The sequence below is a fragment of the Papaver somniferum genome, chromosome 3 (assembly GCF_003573695.1).
Source record: "Papaver somniferum cultivar HN1 chromosome 3, ASM357369v1, whole genome shotgun sequence".
Classification (NCBI taxonomy): Eukaryota; Viridiplantae; Streptophyta; class Magnoliopsida; order Ranunculales; family Papaveraceae; genus Papaver; species Papaver somniferum.
In genome coordinates, this window is record NC_039360.1 from 119294645 (window position 1) to 119304495 (window position 9851).

General features: G+C 37.8%; 1 protein-coding gene and 1 long non-coding RNA gene across 2 annotated transcripts; one reads left to right on the plus strand and one right to left on the minus strand.

Moving 5' to 3' along the window:
• The first annotated feature begins 4228 nt into the window (after window positions 1–4228).
• On the plus strand, window positions 4229–6752 carry LOC113357166 (ferredoxin--NADP reductase, leaf-type isozyme, chloroplastic-like). The gene is made up of 9 exons (XM_026600462.1): window positions 4229–4458; window positions 4589–4829; window positions 4933–5066; window positions 5194–5272; window positions 5399–5490; window positions 5647–5724; window positions 5988–6050; window positions 6156–6390; window positions 6480–6752. The coding sequence occupies exons 1-9, from the start codon at window positions 4354–4356 to the stop codon at window positions 6545–6547; spliced, it is 1095 nt and encodes a 364-aa protein (XP_026456247.1). The 5' UTR covers window positions 4229–4353; the 3' UTR covers window positions 6548–6752.
• On the minus strand, window positions 6626–9267 carry LOC113357167. Its single transcript, XR_003363524.1, has 2 exons — window positions 8950–9267; window positions 6626–8709 (listed from the first exon to the last, which is right to left on the minus strand). It is a non-coding gene; the product is annotated as an uncharacterized LOC113357167 (long non-coding RNA).
• Window positions 9268–9851: the final 584 nt, after the last annotated feature.

Consider the following 9851-nt stretch of genomic DNA (forward strand, 5'->3'; position numbering starts at 1 on the left):
ATACAAAAGAAAAGTAAAATAGAAAACAGGGAGTCGTCGGTTCTCCATCTTCTCTTCCCCCTCTACCAACGGAGGATGCGGGGGGCAAAGGTGGGTTTTAGCCCACCCCAAAATTTCATAAATATTTTTGGATCTTTATACATAGCCCATTTATGAATTTAAATTAGCTTAATAGTGATGGAAATAAAAATAAATTTATTATATAGTACACGGTCTTCGTCTTTTTTATATATGTGGTTTTCTTTCTAATAGCTAAACATAAAGGTACATGTCAAAAATAATAAGAAAGATCAAGACTTTATTGGTCGTGAAAAGTTCTCTACTCTTCCATACTAATTGTATGCAATATAGTTTTGTTTACTTGCTTATTTTAGGTGTGGAATCTAGTCCCCAATATTTTTGAAATGGCTTCTTACATTTTTGAAACGATAAATTTTGTTTTCTATATATTTTTTAAACTACTTTACCCTGCATTAGTTTTTATAATTATTGAAATAATATTGACATGTCAATTTAACTATAATATACAAAATAGTGTTAGATATTGCAACACTCGCACTTTTCGCATGACGGATGCTCGAAGATGTGTTATATAGCTTGGGATGAGGCTTCATCTGAAGCTTATGTTGTGTGTTCTGCTTGAGGCCAACATGGCGTATTTCGTAGGGATACTGGCTAAGCGGAAATATCGCGCCAAAATGACGCATTATGTTGGGCATATTGACAAAGGGATAATATTGCACCAAGAGGGTGCAAGTTGCAAGCTACATTGGCCTAAAGCCAAAAAGGTGCCACTATGGCGCATTATATAAGTTGTATTTGCATAGAGCCAATGATGCATCATGGTGGTGTATTAGACCAGTTGGGAGGATGGCCTTAAGCAACGTAGCGCTATCATAGCGTATTACTCGGGCTATTGGCTAAGGTCCCATAACGCGCTACATTCGCATATTATGACAGAGCATGCTGGGCGAGGAAAAGTTACGATATCACAACGCAATATTAAAATTGGCCTATGGGCCAGAACGGAAACACAACTATCATAACGCTTTATTCGGAGTTACATGGAAAATGACCATGAATAGTGAAGCAAACATGTCAAAGTGACCCCAAACTTTGATTTGTAGAAATGCCAACAAAACATATATAAGGAGGGGTAGTTGGTTAAAGGTTCATATAGCGGAAATGTGCTTAAAGCTTCATAGCCGAAACATTATTGTGGTGTGTGGCTTGGTCAAAAGAGCTTTATGATGCTTAGGCCTCAAAGTTACGGTGTTGCAACAAAAACATTTCCCCACCATAGTGCAACACGAAATAAAGGCCATGATGCACATTCTTGCGTACCATTTGCAAAAGTCCTTTTTGTCCTATACGGACTAGGTAATTATTAAATGACCACGGCCATGCAACACGAGTTGTCTTAAATTACTTGATCCTTCAAGGATGAACTACGATCACTGATTGATCCCTTCTCCGTAAGGTACGTAGGCAGCCGCAATGAGTTGCAACATTGATGGTCCGACATGTTGTCGCTCATATCATCTAATTGCGAGGTGACTGCGATACTATGATAATTCGTATCATCTGGCTCGACAAGGCAACGCAAGAAATGATTGTTGCCATACTTGATGAGGCAAGTTGCATTTTATTCCTTAAATGCTCATACTTCCTGTCAAGTCGATCGACGTAGGCATGTACCAGTGACACATTGGGCATGACCAGGAAAGTAAGTTAAGTTTGTATGCAAGTTATCAAAGCTTGCATAAGTCACTGGCATCACACGGATGATGCGAGGAAAGAACGACATGAGCCTGAATGATCTACTCTTGGCACGAGAAAGACAAGTGCATGCTTTCAACAACGCCTAAGTAAAGTAAGGAAGTGGAAATAGGCTTGAAATGACCAATGTGCAAGACCAAGGCATTTCCAAATGCTTAGAAAAGATCTGGAACCCAGTGATGCATGCAATATTACATCGACGACCTTCGCAAAAACATAGGTAGGTTGGAATGGTGTGGAAGCTAAGTTTGAGGCAACATGCTTGTTAAGCATGCTTACAAAGGAAAACGTACGTGCATTTACGAAACTAAAAGTAAAGTTTTAAAGACGGATTATTAACATCAAATTGGCGCGCATCAGGGAGTTATTACCTGCGCACCCTGGCGCATTCAGCGAAATTTTCCGGTCCGACACAAATATTGTTCAAGTGAATTTTCAAGTGTGATAATGTCATTTAAGTTTAAAAAATTGATGAAATTCCCAAAATTTGAAGCGGCCTAACATATTAGTATTTTTTTTTTGAGGCATGAAATTGTATTAAGTTAGGAAGAAATAACAAGAGGGTACATTGTACCCATAGAGTTTGCCATTACAATAGAACCAATACACGATGGTGTTTTCTGGTCCCAGATTGTTGTGGACAGATTTCCCGTTGTGCTGTCATCTACTGCTTTGTTTGCTAACCCGTCCGCCGCCTGATTTCCTTCCCTGTAAATATGGTTTATGGTGTAATACGGAATTTTGGGCCAATATAAGCTTGATTTCTGCTATCATATTGTTTAAGTACCAAGGTGGTTCGGCTGTCGAGGTTAAAAACCTTAGAAGATTCTCCGAGTCTGTTTCGAATTGCACCTTTAGCCATTCTCGATCTGTAGTTGTTCTTGACGCTATGAGCATGACCCAAGTTTCCGCAGTGAGCGTTGTTGTTATCCCTAGTGGTTGTGCAATTGCTAAGATTGTGATAGCATTTTCGTTTCGGCAAATAATTCCCGCTTCTGCCAGTCCCGGATGTCCTCTAGCTGCTCCATCTGTGTTGATTTTGATCCAGTCCGGGTGGGGTTTACTCCATCCTACTAAAATTGTGATTGACTTGGGAACCTGATGCATAATGTTTATAGAAGATCGCATTCCTTTTAGTACCGGTGAGGTTCTGTTGAGCTCAGGTGCATTCCTGTTGTAGGCGGGTAGCCATTTGGAGTATGTTTGTTGGGTTTGTTTGCTTTTGGTTGTATACGACGTCATTTCTAGCTAGCCAAAGGGACCAGAAGAGAAAGCAGAATGTGGTGGTGGTTTCGTTACCGATTTTAGCCTGAAGAAGTAGGGATATAGATGTTTGTAGGTTTATTGAAGTGGGTATTCCTTGGTGTGTGCTCTGTAGAGTGGATATCCCGAGAAGCAGTAGGTTCCACGAATCCATAGCGATCGGACAATGTAGCAGGATATGCTTTGTAGTTTCAGGTTCAGAATTGCATTGGGGGCAAAGATTGGAGTTGGCGAGGCGGATGTGATTGAGTAGTTGGAGGGTTGGTAAACCCTCGTTAAGTGCTTTCCACAAGAAAAGCTGTACTTTTGGTGGACATGGGAGCGTCCATAGGAAGTTGGTTGGAGGGGGTGGTGGGTTGTGTTGCAATTGATCTTAAATGTCTGTTAGGCATTTGTATCCTGAAGACGTCGTGTATTTTGCTGATTTTGTGAAGGGCCAGATTATTCTATCCGGTTGGTTCTCATATGGAAGGTGAAGGTTGACGATTCTTTGCATTGTGTTTGGTGGGAGGATGCTCATCTTTTCGTGGTTCTAAGACCGGGTTAATGGGTCAATGATATCAACTACTGATTTTATGGGGTAGCAAAGTGTTGGGTTTATGTTATTTTCGAACTGAGGAATCCAGTTTCCTTGGATTGGGGTGGTGGAACATATTAGTATTATCCGTTATACATAACTTTATACGTTAAAATTGGCCCCCATTAAGATAAATGTTTGTTTCGTTTCAGACTCCAGGTATCTTTATGGTTTCTGCACGTATAATTGCTACTCCCGCTGTTTCAAAATTATAGGCTGATTTCATGTGTAATTTATACATGAGACCAGGCAGGGCTGTTTCAAAATTATAGGCTGATTTCATATGTGATTTATACATGAGACCAGACTATTTTTTCGAAATGGACGTAGTAAAACTGTGTACTCATGGATTTTCTTTAAGCCCACATATACATAAATTCGTGGTCCGTCACTGCGCGCTACTTAGTCAAAACCAAAAGTATAGCTGTTCCGGTTCTGTAATATATGGATCCTCAATGAGATTGATAGGTAGATAGAGAGAGAGAGTTTGGGTGGAAGTGACAAATTAGACAATTATTATTCATCAGTGGACTTATCCAATCACAACTTAGCAGAATCTAAATCTCCTCCAACCCTTATAGCCACTGACTTGGACTTCTAAAATCTCCTCCACCCAATTTTATCATCCTGCTTTTCTCTTTCTTTTCTTTTCTCACATTTCATTACTTGTCTTACTACATTATACCTCACAGCACTCAAAAGAAAAAGAAAAACACCCATTAATTAAGCTAGTCATGGCAGCTGCACTCACTGCTGCTGTATCTATTCCAGCATCCAATTCATCGTCTCTCCAAACCAGAACTTCTATTTCTTCCTCGGAACGAATCAGCTTCAACAAGGTACAATCGGGCACATTCGGTTTCTTTTCTTTTCTTTATGTCACAATTGAACACATTCACATTCCAAAATCATGCACCGTATTCATATTCAATGTATTTCTTGGGTCCATATTAATTGTATTACGTGTAGACCTGTTTGTACTCTAGGAATGGCTGTGCCAGCAGAAGGGTGTTTTCTATCAAAGCCGAGGTTACTACGGACACTACTCCACCTGCCAAAGTAGAGAAGATTTCAAAGAAGTATGAAGAAGGTGTTGTTGTCAACAAGTTCAAACCCAAGAACCCTTTCACTGGCAAAGTCCTTCTCAACACCAAGATCACAGCTGATGATGCTCCAGGAGAAACCTGGCACATGGTCTTCCATACAGACGGTAATTTACCATATTTTGTTTTTCGTGCAGATTAATCTGTACAAGTGATTTAATATTTGTTATAAATGATAGTAATGTATGATTTTCTTTCTTACATATATAGGTGAGGTTCCATACAGAGAAGGACAATCTATTGGTATTATTCCAGAGGGTATTGACAAAAATGGAAAGCCACACAAGCTGAGATTATACTCAATTGCCAGTAGTGCTCTTGGGGATCTTGGAGACTCCAAAACTGTAATATCAATCTTTCACAATGTGTACATTCTTTTATTCAAACTTTTGAGCTTGCGTTAGGCCTTCATTTATGTAGCTAATGATAATGCTGTAGCTCATGGTTGAACTTCTTCTGATGGGTATGTAGGTTTCTCTTTGTGTCAAAAGGCTGGTGTACACCAACGACCAAGGCGAAGAAGTCAAGGGAGTCTGCTCTAATTTCCTATGTGAGCTTTCAAGATATATATAGATATGGTTGCATTTAGTTCAGTCTGTAGCACAATCATAAAGTATGAAACTGCGCATGTACTCTCAGAAACCAGCTTGTCTAACTATTCAAACCACTATCTCAGGTGATTTGCAACCAGGGAGTGACGTGAAGATTACTGGACCTGTTGGAAAAGAAATGCTTATGCCCAAAGACCCCAATGCCACCATTATTATGGTAATCCTCTGAACAGTTAAAATGGTGTCACGGGTTTGATTTACTAGTACAATCAATTCGACATAACATCTTTAAGTCCTCATGCTCTTATAATCTTCCGAGAGGAGTCATCTTTTAGTTGCATAATAACTGTTGCTTTCATATTTTTCTTTGCAGCTTGCAACAGGTACAGGTATTGCTCCTTTCCGTTCATTCTTGTGGAAAATGTTCTTCGAGAAGCACGAAGACTACAAGGTATACTATGAATGTGTCTGCTGAGAAAAACTAAAATATGAAAGTTTTGAATTCATGTCGGTAACAATTTGAGTAGTAGGCTTCTCGAAAATGTTAAATTAGAGACCATCATGAATGTAGGTGAACCTAAATTTTTGCTCCGATCAAGCCACATTATAACAGTAAACCGGTAATATCCTTAGCTGCGCACTATCTTACTTTTCATATATCTTATAGAGATTTCCAGTGAATTTCTTTGCTCACGGCTTTATGGTGTTCTGCAGTTCAATGGACTAGCTTGGCTCTTCTTGGGTGTTCCCACAAGCAGTTCTTTACTTTACCAGCAGGTATTTCAACTTCATGTAGCCTTAATTTCTTTGTTTGTGCAGCTGTTATTAACAATTATCCATCAATGTGATTGGGTTGATAACCAAACTCTTGTTTTTTTACAGGAATTTCAGAAGATGACAGAAAAGGCCCCAGAAAATTTCAGGCTCGACTATGCAGTGAGCAGAGAGCAAACAAATGAGAAGGGAGAGAAGATGTACATTCAGACTAGAATGGCACAGTACGCTGAGGAGCTATGGCAGTTACTCAAGAAAGATAACACCTTCATCTACATGTGCGGGCTGAAGGGAATGGAGAAGGGTATTGATGATATAATGGACTCGTTGGCCGCTAGAGATGGTAGGTAGCATTTGGTTTATATATCAGACACCACAACTTTACAAAAATAAAAATGTAACTATTCAAACAACTGGCATTTTGTTTTGCAGGTATTGTCTGGACCGACTTCAAAAAGTCATTGAAGAAGGCTGGGCAATGGAATGTTGAAGTGTATTGATTGAATATCCTAGCATCTCTTCACAAGAACCTCCTTGCAAGGATCGATACTTTGTATGTTTTATGTAGATAGGTAGTGTTTTTTTTTGTTGTTGTTGCATAATCCGTATTAAATTTCATATAGTCAGAACTGAGAAAACAATTCTACATGTTGCACAAATTCTCAACTTCTTTTCTTGATATTATATAGTATTTCCATTTTTTCACCGCCAAAGACTCATTGATACCGTCTGCTCTTTGAACAAGATTATCCAACTTTAAAAGCAAGCAAACTAAATTCATGTTGGACTTAAGATGATAATAAGACAGGACTTGTAGATGAATAATAAGACAATTTGAATTATCTCAGCATCCATTAACAAGGTGAGCTAATCTGCAATTTACACAATGTCCCCACGGTGATAACGCAATAACATCTTGGATAGTTTACTTACAGCTACTTATTGATGCGACAACCATTGGATAGTCTACTTACAGCTACTTATTGTTGCGACAACCAAGTTGAAAAACCTTTATCGATCACTTGGCTTATCGAAGTTCAAGTTGTGTAGTACGTAGTATGTAGACTTCTGTATCGATTTATGCAAGTGGCACTTCCTATCTTTTGGCGAACACAAATTTACCCTTCTCGAGCCTTTTTTGTTATTTGTAGTTTGTGGTTAAGTAGTGCAAACGAATGGAAAGATTCCCATTACCAAAACCAAATGAGTACAAGACACTTATATACAATGATCAGATAACATGATATCAAGAAAAGGAAATAAGCCATTAGGACACAGCTAAGACATAACGGCAACTTTCAACTGACAGCTGCCATAACTGAATAACAAAAAATGACACCTGATGGGTTCACAAACGCCTACTACTAGGGCTGTCAAAGGATAACCGATAAAATCCAACGGAATTCCAAAAAATTAATTCGATTCCGTTACAATAAGCAACAGGATATCGGATTTTACTCCGATAAAATCCGCTATCTGACAAGAAACAAAAAAATTGAAAAACAGAAGTATACCATGTGCCATTCCAGAATTCAAGTTTTGATAAATTCTATGAGAACATCTCATATATGAGAAAAAATTTTATGGGGGCGTTTTTTGAAGGGGGCATGGGGACCAATGATATGTTGACACATGCAATTGATATTAATAAATTATGTTTCCAAAAATATAAAAGAAATGTATTTTTGTATAGAAAATTTGTGTTCTTAATTGGTGTTGGTATTTTTGGAAACATAATTCATTAATATCAAGTGCATGTGTCAACATATCATTGGTCCCCCATGCCCCCTTCAAAAAACGCCCTCATCAAAAATTTTCTCCTCATATATGTGGTGATGGCACTATAATGTAAGCTAATGTTTTTTTATGCAACTTCCATTCATCATCTATATAGTGGCATGTTACACAGCAATAACCATCTTTAGTATGTTTAACAGTCTACATATCAGTTGTAAGACTACATTTAGAGTTCAAATTATCCAATTCTACTTGCAATTCTTCTTTCTTTTCGGCATAAAACTTCATCAAATCATTATAGTTGTATTCCTAGACATCATCATAGCAACAGGGTTCAAAGACTTACAAAACTCTCCAAAATAAAAATGATCAACCATGTTAAGAGAGTAATCATGCTTAGCAATTATTTTAACAACACATAACCTAGTAACTTCAGGATCATACTTCCAATTAGCTAATTTAGTTGCTTGGTTACCTGCTGTTTTCATTGCAGTAGAAATCTTCATCTGTCCTGGCTGATTCTCTTCTTTCTTGGGGCAGATCTTTAGATGAGCAGCCAAGCGGCTAGCTCCTTTTGCACTTGCTGCTTCAATTACATTTTTACAATGATGGCATGTACTTTTATGACAACCTCCTTCACCCCAGTTTTTCCAATCTTTGTAGTAACAGACCTAGTAAATTCATTTCATACTTTTGACCTTGTCGTCCGCAGTTTTTTCTTTGCAGCAGATACAAGTGGATCATCATCATCTTCGACATGGGATCATTGTTTCCATCTGGTTCTGGTAATCTCCTACTCACGGGAGTTGAAGCAATTGTTGAACACTAAACACTTTGGTCTTCTGGTAATTGTGATTGTGAGGAATTTGATTGAGTGTTTGACCTTGAGGTTCCAACTTGATTGGAAGCTTTTTGAGACATTTTCCTACATTAAAAGTTCAAACAGTATTGAAATTTAGATACACAGAAAACATAAAATTTTCATCAAAACTGAACAATCTAAGACTTGAATCATAATATGAAGAGAAACCCCAATTTTTTAATCACACACATATCTTAAGAACTCAAAACTAAACCCAAATTTTTGCCCTAAAAAAATTGCCCTAATTTTCTAATCACGCATCTGAGTGTTCGATATAAACAAATAAACATTATTGATCCATACCTGTTTTGTGTTAATGTATGAGGATATGAAGGGTAGAAGATCCCTAATTTGTTTCACTGATATTTGTGTTAATCAGTCGAAGAGTAGCAGAGAACAGGTAGAAAAGATACAAAATAGAAGAGAAAAAATGATGTTTGTGTTGATCTTCTCGGCATCTAATACATGGGTGACGGAAACTTACTCGTATATCCCTAGTATTATCGGATGTTGGAACTTAACCAAACCGATTGGGCCTTATCCGATTGTGTTATGTTAAGGACTGAAATTCCGTTAAGGAGTCCAATTCCGACATCCGACATATCGGATTAAATCCTATAGAATTTCGAATTCTCAGAAATGGATCTCGGACTTCAGATTGGGATTGACAGCCCTACCTATTACCCTTCTCAAGCTGAAGTGGAATAACCACTTTAAGGCTTGTATTGTAGAAATTCAAAACGAGAAGCAGATAAGTCTTTGGTAAATATGTCAGCATCTTGCTCCAGAGTAGAAATATAAACCACCTGCAATTACTTTGACTAAACCAGCTCCCTATCAAAGTGAAAATATATTGTTAAGTGTTGCATTGTGTTATGCGAAATATGGGATTTGAGGCAGCGAGAGCAATAGAGCTCTTATAAACACAAGCAACTTGAGGTGGAAATAGTGCTTTTCTAACACTTTGCTTACACTATTTTTTTTTTTTTGTTAATAGTAATGTTCTTTTCGTGTCTGGGTTGTATTTAACCTTGTCCTCTGGATGTTATATAAACATATGCATGTCTTATGTGTAATTGAAAAGAGAACATTCTTTCAAATTGATGTTAGCTCGGTATTAGAGCATTAAATTCTTCCTCATCCATTAATTTCTTTGGTTTTAAAATGTAATTTCTCAATTTTTTATAATCAATCTATTAATTTTG